Source organism: Gadus chalcogrammus, chromosome 22 (genome assembly GCF_026213295.1).
Source record: "Gadus chalcogrammus isolate NIFS_2021 chromosome 22, NIFS_Gcha_1.0, whole genome shotgun sequence".
NCBI classification, from domain to species: Eukaryota; Metazoa; Chordata; class Actinopteri; order Gadiformes; family Gadidae; genus Gadus; species Gadus chalcogrammus.
Genome location: NC_079433.1, coordinates 7,405,680 through 7,425,069, shown reverse-complemented (window position 1 = coordinate 7,425,069; position 19,390 = coordinate 7,405,680). Strand labels below are relative to the sequence as shown.

General features: G+C 44.8%; 1 protein-coding gene across 2 annotated transcripts; it reads right to left on the bottom strand.

Moving 5' to 3' along the window:
• Positions 1 to 2,404: 2,404 nt before the first annotated feature.
• Positions 2,405 to 19,060, bottom strand: zgc:63863 (uncharacterized protein LOC393372 homolog). Of its 2 annotated transcripts, XM_056582318.1 has the most exons (10): positions 18,762 to 19,058; positions 18,128 to 18,182; positions 16,827 to 16,957; positions 16,283 to 16,363; positions 15,327 to 15,513; positions 13,882 to 13,983; positions 8,389 to 8,530; positions 7,393 to 7,577; positions 6,165 to 6,274; positions 2,405 to 5,041 (listed from the first exon to the last, which is right to left on the bottom strand). In XM_056582318.1, exons 1-10 carry the CDS (start codon positions 18,832 to 18,834, stop codon positions 4,872 to 4,874), a joined length of 1,236 nt encoding a protein of 411 aa, XP_056438293.1. In that variant the 5' UTR covers positions 18,835 to 19,058; the 3' UTR covers positions 2,405 to 4,871. The 2 variants fall into 2 exon arrangements, with proteins under 2 accessions (XP_056438293.1, XP_056438294.1); XM_056582319.1 differs by lacking the exon at positions 16,827 to 16,957 and having other exon boundaries at positions 18,762 to 19,060.
• Between the last annotated feature and the right edge of the window lie 330 nt (positions 19,061 to 19,390).

Here is a 19,390-nt window from a genome sequence, read left to right as displayed (position 1 = left end):
AAATAATTAAAAATAATATAAATAATTATTCCTCTCCCTCGCTCTCAACCTCCCTATAGGTATATATATAAATATATATAGGGGAGGTAATAAGCCTCTTGTTGAGGGTGAACGGCAGAAAGGTCAAATATCATTAAGAGAGATGGAAGTGCAGCCAGGCAGGAAATGAGTGTGAACCGCTAAAGCCGGATTATGGTGCAAGATTGCATCAGGAGGAAGAGAGGGACAGCTGATATTCAGCTAGGAGATTCCTCCAGCTACACAAGAAGGTAGGGAGGGAGGGGAGGGGGAGGGTGTGTGTGTGTGTGTGGGGGCGGGGGGGCAGGGAGACATGGGGGTTCAAAGCTCAGACCTAGCAGCCTTGCCGCTTCACGTGTTGCTGTGAGCTGGGGATGTGACGGTTTGGGGTGATCCTTCCAGCCGAGGCGATGCTAATCATTACCCGGCTGGCTGACAGAGGAAAGAAGTTCAAAGGGTGAGCTGACACGGGGGAGACGTGAACTGCCTAAGTTTGTGTGTGTGTGTGTGTGTGTGTGTGTTTGTGTGTGTGCGTGTGTGTGTGTGGTTGTGTCTGGTTGTGTGTGTGTGTTGTAAAATATACATTTCAAAACAAAAACACAGCACAACTACAAGTCTCACTTGTCTCTAAGATTCTTAAAATTCCCTGCTTTTACTATAACCGCGATTGAATAATCATGATTATGGAAACGTTGTGGTAACACTCTCACACTGCTCAGACTGAATCAATCAGTCACATCAGGACACACTTAGCCCGGTAAAGACATAATGACATTAATATGTTGAGATGCTAATGAACAACATCATGGCTAATGATGTCATAAACATTTCAACCGCCCAGAAGTGGCATGTCTGGCAGGATAGGTGCTCACGTAATTAGTGACTCAGACTGGCCATGGCTGAGTGAGTGAGTGATAGAAAGAGAGAGAGAGCCCTCTGGTTCTCCATCTCCATTGTCATCTTATCTTCATCACTTATTTCTCCCTGTTCCTCTTCCTCTCCAGCATGTGTGAGTCATCAGAGAGAAGAGACAGACCCAGGGGCATAGGATGTGCCCAATATTCGCCTGCACTCTCACACACACACACAGACACACACACACAGTGCTGTGCATCTTTTGCAAACAGACAACCTAAATCAATTCCCTAAACAAGCCACTTTCTTATTTTTCTTCATACTGTACAATGATGATACAATGAAACAAAAAACATTATTTAGATAACCTTACTCCAATCCAATTTGTACATTGAGTCAAACTCTTAAACACACGCACACACACTAAAGACCTGCTTCCACCTGGTGCCACAGTCGGATAGGTGACCTCAGGTGAACCCCTCGACCGCTCTCAGACAGAAGAGCCACAAGTCCTCCCGCTTTCTTACCTCTGCAACCAACGCCTGCCCGGCCCGGCCAGCTCCTCCGCTGCCGTCTGTGGCCGAGAGAGGCCAGGGGAGGAAGAGAGATTCGTAAATGTGGGCTATTAGATTGCAAGGCGAGACAAGCCCAATTACTGAAGGGTTTATTTCATAAGGCCGCCGACAGATGTGCACAGCACACCCACCACCACGGCTCCACACATGCTCATCGACGCCCAAAGCACCCCCCCCCCGCTACCCTGCAGCCCCTCACCTCGTGTACGTTGTTGCTGACAGACGCGAGGGTTTAGTGGTTGCTTCACCTCTCGCTCCCTGATGCAGGGAAACGTCCAGATGTGGGTTCTTTAAGGTTTTTCTCTCTTTACTCTACCTCCGCTTCCTCCTCTTCCATCCTTTCGTTTCTAACATGATCCCTCGCTTCGTTCCCCTTCCCCTCCCTCACCCCCCCCTCTCTCTCTCTCTCTCTCTCTCCCCCCCTCTCCTCTCTCTCCCTTTCCCTTTCTCGAGGAGATCAAAGAGACAGATGTGCAGCCCAAGTATCTTACCCTTTTACAGACACGCTCGCACACACACACACACACACACACACACACACACACTTCAAAACACAAGGAAGACCGTTCCCAGGTGTCCATAGAGGCAGGTTCAATGGGGCCTTTAAAAAGTCAGGAGCAACATCTGTCCAGGGCACATCCTCGGGGTGCTGGCGTGAGAACCCCCCCCCCCCCCGCATGTACTGCTAGACACATCCTCTGCAGCGCCTAATTGTGAGGAATTGTTATCTTCACCATGGGGGTGAAAAAAAATCCCTTCAAACTAAGAAACCATCCGACCACAGACAGACACACAGTCGCATGAAGGATTTCTGTGAATCATTTATTGTTCACTTCAGAAGACAACGTCAGGCCCCTCTTACACACAGTTGCCTCACCAGCACCAACAACGACCACAACGCCGTGTGTGTATGTGTTGCCCAAACAAACTCCGCCCCCGCCTAACCCCACCCCCACCCTGAGGATCTGTGTGATGTAAAACAAACCGAAAACGAGATATTCAGCCATTATCTAGGCCGAAAGATGTACATCATGTATATAATATATAGGAGATATTGGGACCTTTTCAAATGTCTGAAGCCAACAAGCTCAATTCAACCCTCAGCATGTCCGTGTGTTGACGTGACAAGCTAGGACATGTCAACATGTCCACTATTAAAATAATTAGAGGTTATAACCAAAGGGCATGTACCTAGGCAGGCAGACTGTTCGGGCAGACTGGTTATATAACCAACCGACTTGGTTGGTAGTTTGCCTCTCACAGTGCCAAGTCGAAGAAATATAACTATGGCTTGGTTTCTTTGGGTGAGCTGAGCAAATAATACGAGAGCATGTGAACGGAAACAATTTCACACAGTGAGGTTTTGGTCGTCACCAAGTGATATGCTGAACGAAATAAAAACTTTGAAGTGGTGTTCCCTGCACATTCTCCATAGGCACACACTCATGTGGGTTGCCTGACTTGAGACATAAAAAAAAAAAAGGTCATTACTATATGATTTTGATTCGAAATATCAGTTGCTTCTAAATTAACATTCATTAGGCATAGCGATACTTGATTGTGATGTGCCATCTCATTTCGTTAAAGCCGTGGAGATCCGACAAAATACGTTTCTGAAATGAACACGCACACTAAAAGGAATAAATAAGATCCAAAAAACGAATTAAAAGAAATGTACCAATCAAGTTATCAATTTTGAATCTTTGACATTCAGACGTAATGCAATCAAATCAGTGGTTCTCATATAAATAATTAAAGCTACTCTTGTCAAGCTAATTAAATAAATATCAAATTCAAATGCATACAATAAATACCATACACGTTTACAAAGAACAAGATGTACCATGGTGGTGATACCTGAGCCCTTATTATTGATAGCCCAGTCCTTCGGGGAATACTCATTGGTTCACACAGCTAGGGCGACATAGGACTGGGCAAAGTCAACACAGGTGTTATCCTTCACGGTTGACGGGCAGATTGATGGCTCTTATGAATGGAAAGGGTTGGGTGGAGTGCGTCAATTGCATAACAGGAGATCAACACTTCTTTGCACGAGCGAAGCTATTTTGCGTTGCCTGGAACAACGAGCCCTGCACGTCGTAGCGAAGTAGGCCACCTCTGACCGCTGGTTGTCAACCAGTCGGATAACTTTGTCACTGCATCGCAATGGCAACCCTGAGAACGCCTTGGCCTCTTTGTCATAAAAAATGTATGGCCCTGTCTGTTAAAACCTTCTAAAAAATGGGAAATAGGGCCGATGCCACTCCACGCCACTGTGGCGCGTGTGCAGCAGCACACAGTCGTGCTCGGTGGAGAATAGTGCAAACGGGCCCGGCAGGGGGAAAACTGATGACAGCTGATTGGAGGTGGAAGCTGTGTTGACAGTTGCCCCGACGACAGTATGAGCTGGGTAAAAAATAACAAGTCAATATTGCACAATCCACGATCGGCCAAAACATTGTGCAGGTTGGAAGGCAGAGATGGGTGGCATCGCATGTTGTTTCTGAAAGGCTCTTAAGCAACGTACTTTACAAAAATAAAGCTACACTGTGCATATTTCAAAACGGAAACCGATCCATTTGTGATGGCGGATCGATCGGTGAGCGTGCAGGATTCCCACAGGGCAGCGGTGGTGGCTAAAGAAGGCTATGCTAAGCTGAACACGTGAAGCGGGACAGCTGACCTGATGAATTCTTCAGACTACCAGCGACATGTGACGCTGCGTCATTCTTTCACTATCACTGGGCCGACAGCTGTCCCGAAAAGCCTGGGGAGTACGGTCAAAATAAACTGTCCACTGCAACGGATCAAACATCGCCCCACACATTAACTCAGGGAGGCGTACAGTTTATTAAAGTGCCGTTGAGTGAACTGAAAGCGATATGCGTTTTGCACATGAACCCGTGAAAATTATACATCCTATTTTTTTAAGTGAGGATGAGTAATAAGGGCAAATGAAGGACAAAAGTCAGTAGACTGCAGACTAAAAACCAACTTCCCAAAAGTTAAGTCATTATTTATGTCAATATTCAGAAAATATTTCCCAACTCAGCGCTCTCCATCTCCCTCTAAAAGCTTTAGCCTCTGCCAGAAGCTTTAGAGAGCAAAGAAAACCAAACTGAGGGGACTTCATGATTTTAAGAAGATCCACATGGACACTTTCACACACAAGTTACAGAACCACTGCGTCAGTGCGTGTCACCTGGTAGGTCAATGGAAGATGCGTAGCCTTATCGTTTGTTTGTTTGTTCTTGATGCTCGACGACTCGTGATCCGGGAGCCCTACAGTGTCTAGGTAAATACACGTCACCGCCACATATTTGTGCAGATGTCTGCATTCACACGTTTCAACATTCTCCTCATTCATGTGTGACGTTACGTTACAGTGTCATCCAGTCCAACACCAGGGCCCGCCCTTGTCCCTCAAAATAGTTGCAGCAGGACGTCAGGCCCCCACTGCATGGCGGTCTGTGCCACAGCGAAGACGGCGGCCCCCAGCGTAGCGGACAGGCCCCACACCGCCATCTTCACCATGCGGTTCCCTCGGCCCAGAGCCGGAGCCTCTGCGCTGGCCACGGCCCACTCGCCCGGGCCTGGGGAGGAGGGATGGAGGAGCATGTTAACAGTCGGACAAGAAGAGGGTTAAAGCTGGGTTCGGACATTTCGGAGAAACCTGCCAGAGTGAGCACTGTCCAAAGTATCCAACCGGAAAAATACAACACGCCCATCAGGGGGTTCCTCCAAAACACATGACGAGCTCGCGAGCTCTAACAATAGGTCTGCCTCGCCATGTGGAAGACTTGTGTGTAGGGAGTGCACTGGTTAAGTGCACGCAGGTAGGCGGGTAGATAGGTTGACAGAAGCCGTCCAAAAGATTTAATTTGGGCGGAATGAAATGTTTGCGGGCTGCGTCATCCGGCCTGTGGTGGCCGCAAGTAAGCAAAGCATTTTCAGAGATTATCATTGATTGATTGTCGACATATTGTGAAGAGAATTTGAATACAAAAAAACAACAATGCATGTTGAAATAAATGGCCTGCCCTAGCTTTAACAACAAACCCATGGGGGGGGGGTTTAAGGGAAGAGATGAATACGACTAAAGGCCAGCAGGACATGGAGGAGAACACAGAGGGGCTTGAGGGATGAGCAACACTAGGAGACATTGAGAAAAGGTCATGATGCTTGGAACGGCGACAGAAGCATTCATATAAAGTATTACCAGCTCCAAGTAGTAGCTACCTCTTTATCATCCCTTCAAAATACAGTCAGTGTTTCCCCCAGCACTGTGTTGTTAAGGCGGCTGCCTTAACAACAATAGGGCCCCGCCTTGACCACCAATGTATATTAAAAATAAATAAAATAATAATAATCTTTTTTTAATCATTATGCATTAACAAAGTAGAAAACTCCTAGGGAAAGAAAACGTACTTCCATCAGGTGTAAAAAATAAAGATCAATAATGCATCGGTAATACTGTTCACAACAATGGTCGTGCAATCTTTAACTTTACAGTAACGACATGATTCTTAACAAAAACATGTTAATTAAAAAATCCTCCCATAAACAAAGCCATCCACTACTGTGCTAGCCAGGCATCCGAGGGGCTCCCGTACGGCCTCCTTCTGGAGAGTAATGAACACCGGGACGGCCCCTCGTGCACCTGATCACCGACGGGCCCCCCGCGGTGCTGAAACGCTGAGGTAGGACATCTCTCACCACGCCTGGAGGCGGAGCAGCCCCTCTCCCTGGTGATCCGCCGGAGGACGGAGTCAGGTCTCTGGTGCAGGGTGGAGCGCAGGAAGCTCTGGAAGGTGCTGATGGACAGGCTGGGGGGGGGGGGGGGGGGGGGGGGGGGGGGGAGGGAGAGGTGGGGTAGATGGGGGGGAGGAGGAAGGAGTTAATTGGTGGAGAGGAGAGGAGAAGGGGAAAGTGTGCCGACTGATGATGGAGAGGAGCACTTTCGGACGGATGGAGAGAGTGGACACGACGTAGGGGACGAGAGGAGGGCAATTAGTCGGGGATCACTTTCCCCGGGAAGGAAGCGAGGGACGAAATGAATAAGAAGGAGGGAGAGAGAGAGAGAGAGAGAGAGAGAGAGAGAGAGAGAGAGAGAGAGAGAGAGAGAGAGAGAGAGAGAGAGAGAGAGAGAGAGAGAGAGAGAGAGAGGGAAAAGATGAAAAATGACAAGAGAGACACACGCGCGTTTGCCAAAGGGAGGAAGGACCGAAAGAAACGAAGGAAGAGAGGCGAGCAAGCAAGAGAGAAGGTCAAGAAAGAAGAGAACAAAGTCGGGAGGAGAAGGAGGAGAGAGAAGTCAAAGAAGGAGCGAGGGAAAGAAGCCAGGAGAGGGAGCGGCAGTAGAAGGCACCGTATCCTTATTTAACCGGCGACTCATCCTTCAGGTGCTCCCCTACTGGGCCCAGAGGACCGCGCTGGTCTCCGCTCACTAAGGAAGAGTAACTCTCCAGGCCGGCGCTCGGCAGTGTTAGCCAGCTAATGACCTCTGCTTTGGTACCCCGGCAGCCACAAACAAGCCGGGGCCCAAAGGCCGCCTTATTAAGAGAAAACAACACTCCGGATACGAGGGTGTGCTCACGCCGAGTGTGCTTTTAAAAAGGAACTTTTCCTACCAAAGTCTGTGATTTACATCATTATAAAAAACAGTGTATGGAGAGGAACATCTTGAAAGGAATATGCAGCCCTTTCCATATTTCCCCCCCCCCCCCCCCCCCCCCCCCCCTTCTTTTGCCGAAGTAATATCCACAACAAAGGCTGGAGAAAACTATAGGTGGGCGAGCCTTTCGGAAAAACAACATCCTCCTCTCTCTCTTTCGCCTTTCTCAGGACTGTTCCTCAGAGTTGAATCAGTGTGTGAGCGGTGCCCCCCACCCGCACCGCCCTGCCATCGCCGGGGGGCTTCTTCCCAACCGGGGCCTCCCCTTACCTCGTGCGAGACTGAAGGGCCGCCCTCTTGGCCAACAGAGGGGGGGGATACCGGTCAAACAGAGCCTGGGCCTGGCCAATCAGGAGCTCGTAAGGGAGGTCCTGGGGTATGCGGGAGAGGAGGAGGTGGACCATGGCCATGTCACACTCAGTCCGACGCACCTCCTTCTCCCGGTGCAAGACAATCTGCGGAGGAGAGGGAAGGGTTTGAGCAACAAGAGGTCTGTGTGAGTTAATGTGAGCCGGGCAGAGTAATTGGGATGTAATGAGTGGCAGGCAGTGCAATAGGCGGTAAGTTGTTGGGCCTGTTGCTCTCGATAGCCTGAGAGGAAGCGTGGACTAGTTTCACGCCGCAATGACGCACACACTACAAAAGATGACACTCGCACACTTCAAAAAGAGTGCGCGCGCGCGCGCACACACACACACACACACACACACACACACACACACACACACACACACACACACACACACACACACACACACACACACACACACACACACACACACACACACACACACACACACACACACACACACACCATGCTTGAATAAAATGATGGCGCCTATATCAATGGTGTCCTTTATTCTCACACTCGATGCGTTTGCTGTTCAAGCTGGATGGCAACGTCGCTCTGACTCCCGGTGAAACTGCCTTGTCAAAATCATGCCGTTTGAGGCAACGTTGGCCATATTCGCTGATTTAATAATGCCTTTCGGCTTCAAACGGCTAGCCTACAGGATGTTATGAATAGCAGGCTGGTGATGGTGTTCATAATTCAAGGCAGGTTTATTAATCTATTTATATTTATTCCTCTATTTATTACTTTATTACTTGCCTAGTAGCCTCATACTGGATTGGTTAATGGCAGTTTAAGTCCAGCACGCTCTTGCTAAATTATACAAGCTGCATTTTTGGGCGGTTTAACTGCTAAACCTCGTGTTTGAACAGTTTTAAAGAATTGGATACCGCCCAGCACACACACATACACACCGTAGCAGCGAGGTAGATGGGCATCAGGGGATGGGACGCAAGGAAGAAGTCGTAGAGTCGCAGGGTGTGTCTGAACTCTGATAGGACGTGGCCGTACCATGTGATCAGCCACGACAGTGCAAAGATGGTGCCCACCTCTGATCTGCAGAAGAACAAAAATAATGGATCAAGATAGACGTTGCAGTACGTAAATGCGTCGGCGTAGCTCAAAATGCTAGTAATGCCGCTGCCGTGTCTGTTTTCTTTCCCCCCCGATTCTTATAGCCGTCTCAGAGCTACAGGATTGGTACATCATGCAACATGAAAAGCGTGATCAGGTTTAATATAGGCTTATCCTAACTTAATCCTTAACTCTTAAGGCTTAAGATGAGGAATATGACTGCTGGTTGAAGCAAACAGGAAATTATATTCGGTATGAGACCCTTGATAACATTGCCCCATATTGTCGGTCAATAAGGTTCGTCTTTATTTTGAGATTAATTTCACGATGCAAATTACGGCCACATCCAAGAGGAATAGAAAAAAAGATGTATAATTCCAAATAGGTATCAGCTGTTCAGGTCACTGGTCTCGGTAGATTGCTTTGTATCAAAGCTAACAATGTTACAATAGTCCACTTTAACTCTCCCTAGTCCCCAAAGAGTCTTTTTTCTACCTTGCTAATTACAGGACCATTGATGTTCATGTTTCAACTGACATAACGAGTCAAACCAATAACCAATTTCATCATGTGTCTTGGCACCAAAACTGTGCTTACAGCATCAAATGCTGAGGAGCGAGGAAGTAATGCTGACATTATAAATAATAATTGCAATCATGAATTATTGCCGAAGGGGATCTATTAATCAAAGTGATAACAACAGCCGTGACTTTGAGGCGTTGATCTAGCGTGGGAACGTGGTAGTTCCAAACGTGGGCGTGCCAGCACCATTGCCAGCATGCCTATCTGACATGAGTCAGGCAGAAATAATGTTCCCGACGGGTTAAGGTATTTGTGACCAGGTCCTCTGCGACATACCACACTCCACTCCAGCCAAGGACGCTCAAGGGGGAGTAAGAAATCCGGTTTATTATAAAATTTAAATCAAGTAAAAATAACAATGGTCACTCAGGCAGGAGATCTCTCCGTGAGTGGGTGTGTGTGGGGAGACGGCTGGTTCAACCAGTGCACCGGGATGACTCAATGTGCAACAGGTGCGTGCAACTGGTGCGTGCACCTGTTAAAGGAGAAATCCGCTGTAAAATGGATCTGGGACATGTTTAGTATCATAACGAGTTGGAATGTTAATTTGGTAGCAAAAAAGTGCATGTAGACGCATTCTTAAGTTGGCTTTTTTGGGCAGATTCTACCAAACGCTATAAACTTGGAACGATGGGGACATGTGTTATGGAGAAACTAAATCGCTATTTTAAAAAACTGACAAGGCTAGAAGTAGCCCGACACTTCTTTGGTAGCATAATAAGGGTCTTAACATATAAAACGAGGCATTGATAACTTTGTAAGTGTACAGATTGCGTTTTGGTAGAATCGGCTAAAAACAGCCAAATAACAATGCGTCTACATGCGCTTTTTTGCTCCCAAATGAACATCCCAACTCGTTATCATATTAAACATATCCCAGATCCATTTTACACCGGATTTCTCATTTAAAAGGAACACTCCAACCATTTGCATTAAGCTTTGCATTGTTAGAAACCCAGTCATGCTATTTAAATGGTCATGCAACACTATCTCATTTTCCCCTGAGATGGGGCGTACCAGCACCATTGCCAGTGGTGCCTATCTGACATGAGTCAAGCAGAAATAATGTTCCCGACGGGTTAAGGTATTTGTGACCAGGTCCTCTGCCACATACCACACTCCACTCCAGCCAAGGACGCTCAAGGGGGAGTAAGAAATCCGGTTTATTATAAAATTTAAATCAAGTAAAAATAACAATGGTCACTCAGGCAGGAGATCTCTCTGTGAGTGGGTGTGTGGGGAGACGGCTGGTTCAACCAGTGCACCGGGATGACTCAATGTGCAACAGGTGCGTGCAACAGGTGTGTGCACCTGTTAAAGGAGAAATCCGCTGTAAAATGGATCTGGGACATGTTTAGTATCATAACGAGTTGGAATGTTAATTTGGTAGCAAAAAACTGCATGTAGACGCATTCTTAAGTTGGCTTTTTTGGGCAGATTCTGCCAAACGCTATAAATTTGGAACGATGGGGACATGTGCTATGGAGAAACTAAATCGCTATTTTAAAATACTGACAAGGCTAGAAGTAGCCCGACACTTCTTTTGTAGTATAATAAGGGTCTTAACATATAAAACAAGGCATTGATAACTTTGTAAGTGTACAGATTGTTTATTAAAAAGGACATTTTATATACACAATACCATCAGTAGTTCACCCGTCTACACCATCTCGCCTTTAATACTCGATAGGTAGATTGACGAACACAGAGCTTGTGACATCCGTGAACAACACGCAAGGTCTGTGTTCATGTTCACCCATCTACTTATCGAGCCTTAAAGACAAGATGGCGTCGACGGGTGAACTACTGATGGTATTGTGTGTATAAAATGTCATTTTTAATAGACAGTAGATGCTCAAGATGAGCTGTGACTATTTTGACTCTAGCAAACGCACACTACACGTTTTATTTTTGTAAATAGTTCATATTTTTTCATGAATAAAAATTCCAATTCATGTTGCTTATTGTGATTTGTTAACTAACCAAAGTGCTGTTGTACTAAAGTAGGCCTACTGTATAAGACAATCCCTTATTTCAACTGGGGAGAAAAGGTTGAGTAAAAATATGCTGAGCTACTGTAATTAGCAAATGTTTTTATGCAGTACAGTAATATACAAATGATGCGTTGGAAAAAACGAGGGCAGAAGTCTAAACTAGTCAAGGTATCACGGGGATATGATTACACAAAGTTTGCTCGCGCTAACACTCACGCTAGGACCAGTGGCGGTGGGTCAATATAGGGCGCTAGGGGGCCGCCCCTTTGGAAATATTCACTTGAATATATCTGCCAACTATTATCAATACGAAATAAATCAACAAAAATACATAGCGTTTATTCTCGTTTAATTGTGTGATACACTTGTCACTGCCAGCAACCATTTAAATGTGTCTGAACGTCAATGATTTGGGCTAGGCTAGTTATTGGTCATTCGCAATAAAGCCCTCCTCCAAGTCAGGGGCGCCGGCCACGTTGAAGTCAATGTAAGCTCACTAACTTTTTGCTGTCTATCAAGCAGAGACAGCTTTTCATTGGAGCAAGAAAATTCGCCCTCGGGTCGCACCAGTGTGCGCCCCAGGCCAATGGTATCGCTTTTCTTTTTTGTTATCACCACATGATTGGACAATTCAGCGAATCAATCAAATATGCTACCTCCCTCAGCAGCATTGGCGCAACACAACTACATGTAGAGAAGAGATAGATCGCTATCTAGCAGAGAAAGTACTTTCGGACTCCCCAAGCAATGTTATACTTAAAAGGAGCAAGTAAGTACCATATTAATTTAGTGTTTCGGCCTGTAGCATATAAACAAAATGAAGCAACTGTCCCATATTTCTAACTGCATTTGAAGTAGACATTGAGACTCACAAAAAATGGACGCTATAGGACAGTGATCATGATTTGTCTCAATATCAGAATAACAACAATTGGCCAAATAGCAATGGCTGGTGGAATGGCCATAAAGTAGGTCTGTATATGCAGTGTAAGCTTGTCCAGGCCCTGCAAGTCAGGATGTAGGCTATGAATCTGAATGAATAATAGGTAAATAGGTAGTGGCTGTTCCCAAAATGCACCAGAATACTGGAAATCAAATCTATTAAATTCCATTTTTTTTTATGGGGGGGGGGGCCCAGACCCCAGACCCCCTGTCTATTACAGTGCCCCACCAACATTTTTGATCACCAGCCGCCCCTCCAAACGGAAACAGGCAGGCGGTGCAGCGAGCGCAATGCACTGTGGTAGTTGGAGGATTTCATACTTTTGAGCCAGAGAGACCACTTTCTGCCTTTTTTGCAGGCTAGGATGAACCAATTTCAATGTTTTTTGCACATTTATAATACATATGACGATTTACTTCATTAACCTTCAAATATTCACCGGTAAAGTATCCCTTTAAGGATTCAAAACAATAATACTGAAACTAACTTTATGCGTAACTTCAATGTTGTTGACCCCTTTATAATTTTTCTGCACACATTACAGGGTTTCCCACAGAATTAGATTCTTCTTGCGGTATTGAGCTGTAATTCACACTGAGTTACAGCGATGCGACACCAGACACTAAAGAAGCGATCACCGGTCATCGCAGTCCGGTGTGTCCAGGCCCGCCGCTCCCTATACGCAGAGTACGCAGAGTGCGTAGGGCACCAAGTCCCTGGGGGGGCACCAAAAATTAAGGTTTATCAAAAAAAAAAAAAATTACATTATTGAATTACAAAAATATATAAATTTGTTATGAAGAGGCCCAACATTGTTTTTTCTTTATTGTATAACTTACCACTCAATTTCGGCAAATATATATAAAAAGAGGCTCCCCCCAGGAGATGGTCGGGTAACAGCACTCCTCTTTATAGAGTCCTTGCTTCTCACGTTTCTAAAATGTGGTTCATTGGTTTAGAAGTTGCTTTTTAGTAGTTTAGAAACCAGTAAAAAGCAGTTAACGGACTGCGGTGCCAGTGGAGCTCACGAGTCCTCGCTGAGATTAAGAACGCGTATCCGATTAGAGTTCTTCGGCCCCTAATTCTTATTCCTGTCGAAAATCAGTTTATCAATGAATAAAACAAGCCGTCCTCTCTGCAGAGAAAAGCCCGAAACAATAATTCCTCCCTCGATCATCTTTTGATTCAGAGTGTGAGGCTTCTCACAGACGGTTCATCGTCAGTGTGTTGTTGAGAAAGGGAGAGAGTGAGAACAAATCAATGTGTTGCATGTAGCTCTGCAATGCAATACAATTGTAACCATTTTAAATAGTTTATAAATTGTCACTGTACGGGAAACACTATCGATCCTGGACAGCGTCATTCTCTCGCACGGATATAAAAAATGACCTTGCCAAGTAAAGTCTATGGTTGGGAAACACTGAATATTAGTCTGGTGGCTGGCATGAACCACAAAATAGCACATCGTAGTAAACTACATAAAATATATCGTCGCTACTGAATTAATGTCTTCCCAGTGGTTAGGGAGTAAAGTGCAGAGGATGCCATTGACATGCGACAAATGTAACAAGACTATTTCAGTGTGTAAAACTACAGATTTGTCTGGGTTTTAAGAATGTTGGACACAATTCGTATCAACCAAAGTACGCAAATTATAACATAGGACTAGTCGTTTTCCCATTGTAATTCAAAATGTCACCTATTAACCTTTAATAGAAAGAATGCTGCCATCTAGTGGCAAGAATGTGTGTTTATCTGCCCGCGTGTGCGGGTGTGTGTTCATCTGCCCGCGTGTGCGGGTGTGTGCAGTGTACCTGATCAAGAAGTCGTGTAGCTCTCTGTCCACCTGTTCTAAAATTGGCATCAGGTAGTTCAGAATGTGCTTGGTTCTGTCCATAGTAGGGTCCATGAAATCCCTAGAATGAGGGGCAAAGAAAGACATTAATAACTGTTTGCTTGGATATTCTGGAAGGAGTACCAAGATACAAGTCTTAACTTCTTACCTGGAACTTGAGGTCCCAGAACCAAATCATTTAGACACTCAAGAAGAAACCATTAAATGCATTTATAAATTCAAGTGGGGTTAATATCAAGAATATACCAGGCTTTCAGTGAGGTAATAAGTAATTGTATTACTCTAATTAAAACTAAATATACATATTTTTATATGATTAATCATTCAAAATTATTCTAAGTATTATTTTAAGCATCGCAGATGAGCCATTATAAACAGCTCATCTGAGAAACTTTCAGAATGAACTGGGTGTTAGCCCTTCCCTTTCAATCATCACAAAATAATAAATTGAGAACATTGTGTGACTAATCCCCAACGACTCCCAAGAAACGTAATATAGGTTTCGAATAACTTGCTGCCCGTTGGCACCATTGACTTGTATTTACCAACCAACTCTTATTTCTTTTTCATCATGACATTTCACTGTGGCATACGGTCCATGACATGTTTGTGTATGTGGTTGTTTGTGTCACTGCAGCATGCATGACATTGTCTAGCTTCAATGCTGTGTGTCTTAAAACGTTTTCACACTGGCAAATATTTTGTCGGGACGTTGCGGGGCGGGCGGTTATTACTGGAAAACATGTCAAACGCGGGGTTACTCTGTAGCCACTCATTGTCAGAGAACAAATCAGAACAAAAATGCAACGGCGAAGACTTTATTTTGGAATATTTGATGTTGCATCCTGCATGTTCACATTTCTATCTAAAGCGAAGCAAGTTAAACTGGAAACAAAAACTCCTCAGTTCCCTCTGCCATCTTTCCCTCAACTTTCCATCTCTGGTCTGTGTGTGTGTGCGTGCATGCTTCTATGGTCATAGCAAGAGCTAAATTCTTGGAAATGCTTCTTTCAACGGTTATCGAGCTAGCACACCCAACCTCTCCCCGTGTTTATCGTCTGTGAAAGGGGGTACTAATTCTTAGTTTTATTTCAGACTAGCAGAAATGGTGTCACGGTTTTGAGTCACGGATCGGATCGTTAACAAAAAAAAATATATATATATTCAAAAACAAAAAAATAAAATAAAGTGCAATCTGAGGCTTTTACCCTTATACTTTTAACATGGATAGTAAATATTGTTATTATCAATTTATTTTCATAGTCAGCCAATCCGCGGATCACTTGAAATTCCTAACCTTGAGGGCTGATCCGTGGTCATCCGTGATCCGTTGCACCACTGCAAGCCACTAGCTATTGTCACCGAGAGCGCAAGGGTCTGCCCCGGGGCCCGGCCAGCACCTACCGGAGGTGGTGGTTGGAGAGTGTGTGCAGCATGGCGATGGCGGTCCTCTCGCCCACCAGCAGCAGCAGGCTGACGGCCACGTCGTGGTACCCCTGGTAGTAGTGGAGCTGGGGGTTCCGGCGTAACACCTCCAGCATTATGTCCGTCAGCTGCTCCTGGAGCACCGCCCGCTGGGACGCTGGCATGCCTGACACAGACAGAGACAGAGAGAGAGAGAGAGAGAGAGAGAGAGAGAGAGTGAGCGAGAGCGTCACAGAGACCAAGAGACAGAGAGAGGGAGCGAGAGAGACACACAGAGATGGTCCCTCTTAGCTGCCCTTTGGGGTGTTTTCTTTGGACATGGTTTGTGTATGCTACACAGGGACACTGGGTCAGACAGACAGACAGAGGAACAGAGATATGGCACTAGAGAGAGAAAAGACAGACATGGAGGCAGACAGAGGAACAGAGACATGGCAATAGAGAGAGAGAGCAATAATAGAGAGGGCTTTCTATTTTCTGTATGTATAAGAAGCTTTAAGTAAAGTGAAGCTTATAGTCAGGGGCGATTCTAGGGAGTGTGGGGGCCCTAGGCAGAGGATTGTTGAGGGGGGGGTGGGGGGGGGTATGGAGCGATTGTTGACGGGGGGGGGGGGTATGGAGCAATTTTTATTTATTTTTTTTATTTATTTTTTTTGGCTCTAGGGGGCCCCCTAGTAGTGGCCCGGGGCCCCAAGCAATTGCGGGGCCCCAGGAAATTGCCTGGTATGCCTAATGGGATGCAGCGCCTCTGCTTATAGTAAAGCTTAAAGTAATAGGGATATAAAATAAGAAAATCCCTGTAGAGGAGATGACATGCCCAGATGTTAGTGGATCATCCATGAACCATTGATAAGGAGACTCAAATTTGACTGATCGCCTGTAACCCGATGAGTTAATGACAACAAACAGAGTCCCATATCAACTGATTTCTTTACCTTTAGGGAACCGTTTCATCGATCTCCTGACGTCTAGAAGAATTTGGTTGTAATCCTTGTGGTTTTCCCTCACATCTCGACCTTCATTAAAAAAGAATGCACACACTGAACATTTTGGCAAGTATTCATATCTATATTCATAAACTATCCTGGGTGATCACTCAAACATCTGTTTCAAATATAATTAGCTGAAATCACTAGGTTGCTTCCTAGAACGTAAGCAATATAGCAGTTTGGTCGTTCTGAAAGGGAATTCTTTGTACTTTTAAGGCGATTCAGTTATGTGGTCCACACACACGAGACGTACATTTATACCAAAAGAAGAAAGCGGTGTTGCCATTGTTTGCATCCTTGGCAAAAGCGTTCCTACTAAATGACCTTGGGCTGAATTGCTTCAACAAAGGAATTGTGCCAAATTATATTGGAGATGATTGAGTAAAGCCAGCAGAGCAGGTTGGATCAGACTGTCTGATCAGCCCATACAAATTTTCCTAGAGGAGAAAATTAATTGCAAGTTATGGGGATGGTAAATGCTACCACGGACCAGGCCTATGAGGCAGATCATACACGTTGATGCTGAGAAGTTTGGGCCACACTTTTCTCCTCAGCTCATTGGTCAGCAGTCCTCCATCACTGACGGCTGCTTTCCGCAGGGTCTCAATGTCCACCGGATCACTGGTCACAAAAATTGGCCTCATGGTTAATTGTGCCAACAGTTTCAGTCGTTTGGGAAGATAGACACAGTTTTTTGTTTGGTGAACAGGCAATGTGTTTATATGGCAGATAAGCAGATAACTTCGTTTATCGTTTATAGTCAAGCAATATTACCCCAGGCAGTATGGTTTTCAGGCATTATCGGCAAGACAGTATAAATGCAAATATGAATGATATTAGCAGCTCAGCATCACTGAATGTCAAAAATTACGTAATGCACACCCTCGAGTGTGATATTACGGTTACACCATGGTTATGACCATAGGGATTGGTTATAATGCATCAGAGCGAAACTGAGATACAACTTACATGTGTGATATGCATGGGCGCAGACCCCGGGGGGCATGGAGGGGACGTGGCCCCTCCAACTTCTGAAAGACATGAAGTTGTTTCCCCCAGTATAAATTATTTCTAACTGTATGCGATTGAAGATATATATTTATTAGAAGCCGACTACACTTTCGAATTAAGTCACACATAAGCACCACTTTATTATTGAATGTATGCATGTGATGTATGCAATGTTTTGCTTACGTCCCCCCCTGTGAATCTTGCTCAGCGGTCACTCTGAACCGTTGCATGTACGATTGGTGCGTAGTCATACCCTAAAAGTGATTTATATATATTATAAGCTGCTATTAATGGCGGTCTTTTACAGCGATCATTTGATATATGTTGGTGATATTATTGATGTCCCCTCCAGAAAATACTCCATCTGAAAATGTTACATGTTACACTACCCCACGCCCCCCCCCCCCCCCCCCCCCCTCGCCAAGTTGTATTTATGTACATAGCAATGAGATCTGCCCCCTTGGTTTCATGTTAGATTTAACTCTGAACAGATCAGAATTCCCCACTTAACATGTCCTTTTCAGTGGCCAGGTTCAGGGCCATACAGAGACAGAGAGGTTGATATAGATATAGATAGGGTAGCCATGCGTCGCCATTCTCTGCAGAGGTGTGTGGTATATTATAGGACATTAGTAATGGCAGTTCAGGAACCACAGTTTAGTAAATGAAGGAAGCAGGAAAGATAGAAAATCTAGACTTAGACATGATAGATTAGAATGTTAAAATGCTGGTAAGGTAAAACATCAACACACACACACACGCACACACAAACAGACCCACCTGTTGAATGCTTGGTGAATCTGAACCAGCTTCTGTTTCTTCCAGGACTCCGTTTCTATACAGATTAGAAGGATGGGATATGAAAGGTTTGGGGACAGGGTCAATGCAGTAGACATATTGGAACCATACAATATGCAATACAGAAGATGTTGATATGTATGTATCTAAAGTTGGACTTGTTTTGACATGTTAAGTACATTCTTCAATTGCATGGGTTATTGTATGACTCCTTATGACCTGGTTAATATCAGGATGCAAAGAGGCAGGTCAGTTCTTACATTTTGAAATTAGACCACTATAACGTTACCCTCACTCATATCAACAGGTAGTCGTTATGCTTACCAGCAGCAAACAATAAGAATTCAACACGAAAACAAAGAAGGCTTCTTGTAGGATACGTTGCACGAACTAAATGAGCGATGCACCATTAAAACACTAAACCGCTCATTCGCCTAGATATTGACCCCAAGACGTGCAAGATCAGAGATGACAGACATCTTGCCACGCAACCAGACACGTCAACGAGTTTGAAGCTTCCAATGGAATTGTCATATGAAACGTGAACATGCTCTAAAATTAAAATTTAGTGTATCATTAGTGACAACGCAGTAGCCTGAGCTAAACTAAAACTTACCTCCTCTTGTGGCATTTCCATTCTCGTGCTTACGACCTCCTGCGATATTTTTATTTTTGTTCGACTTTTTCATCACCACTAAAAACGTCCACGTTGTATAACGTAAGGTCGAACAGACCGAGGTTTTAGAACCCACAATAATAACACATTATAATCGTACCCGTTTAAAACATGGACTAATTAGACAGTTTATTCGTCATCAAGCTGTTCGTTTACATATATAAACAAGCACAACTCTCAAGTCGCTATTCTCTTCTTCCTGGTTGCTTTGCAGTAGCTATTTGGGCTCGAGGGCGTATTACTGCCCTCAACTGGTGAGCTTAGACTCTAAACATGTAGCGTCTGCACACACTCAAGTTGGTACCAGACCTACTTGAGTTTAAAATTATTAATAATTTAAAATAAAAGATTACATTTTTTAATAATTTGAAATTAAAGTAGCCCGCACACTCTGGAAAAATATTTATAATTTAGTGAGAGTTAGGGTTATTTCGTTCGTAGTTTGTTGTTTGTCTGGGCTTTATACATTCAAATGCATCATGGGATTTTTTGTTGCAGATATTCCGCCACATTGAGAGGTCTGGTAATGTTTTGGTAATGGCAAAGTTATAGTTATGGGCATAGTCAAT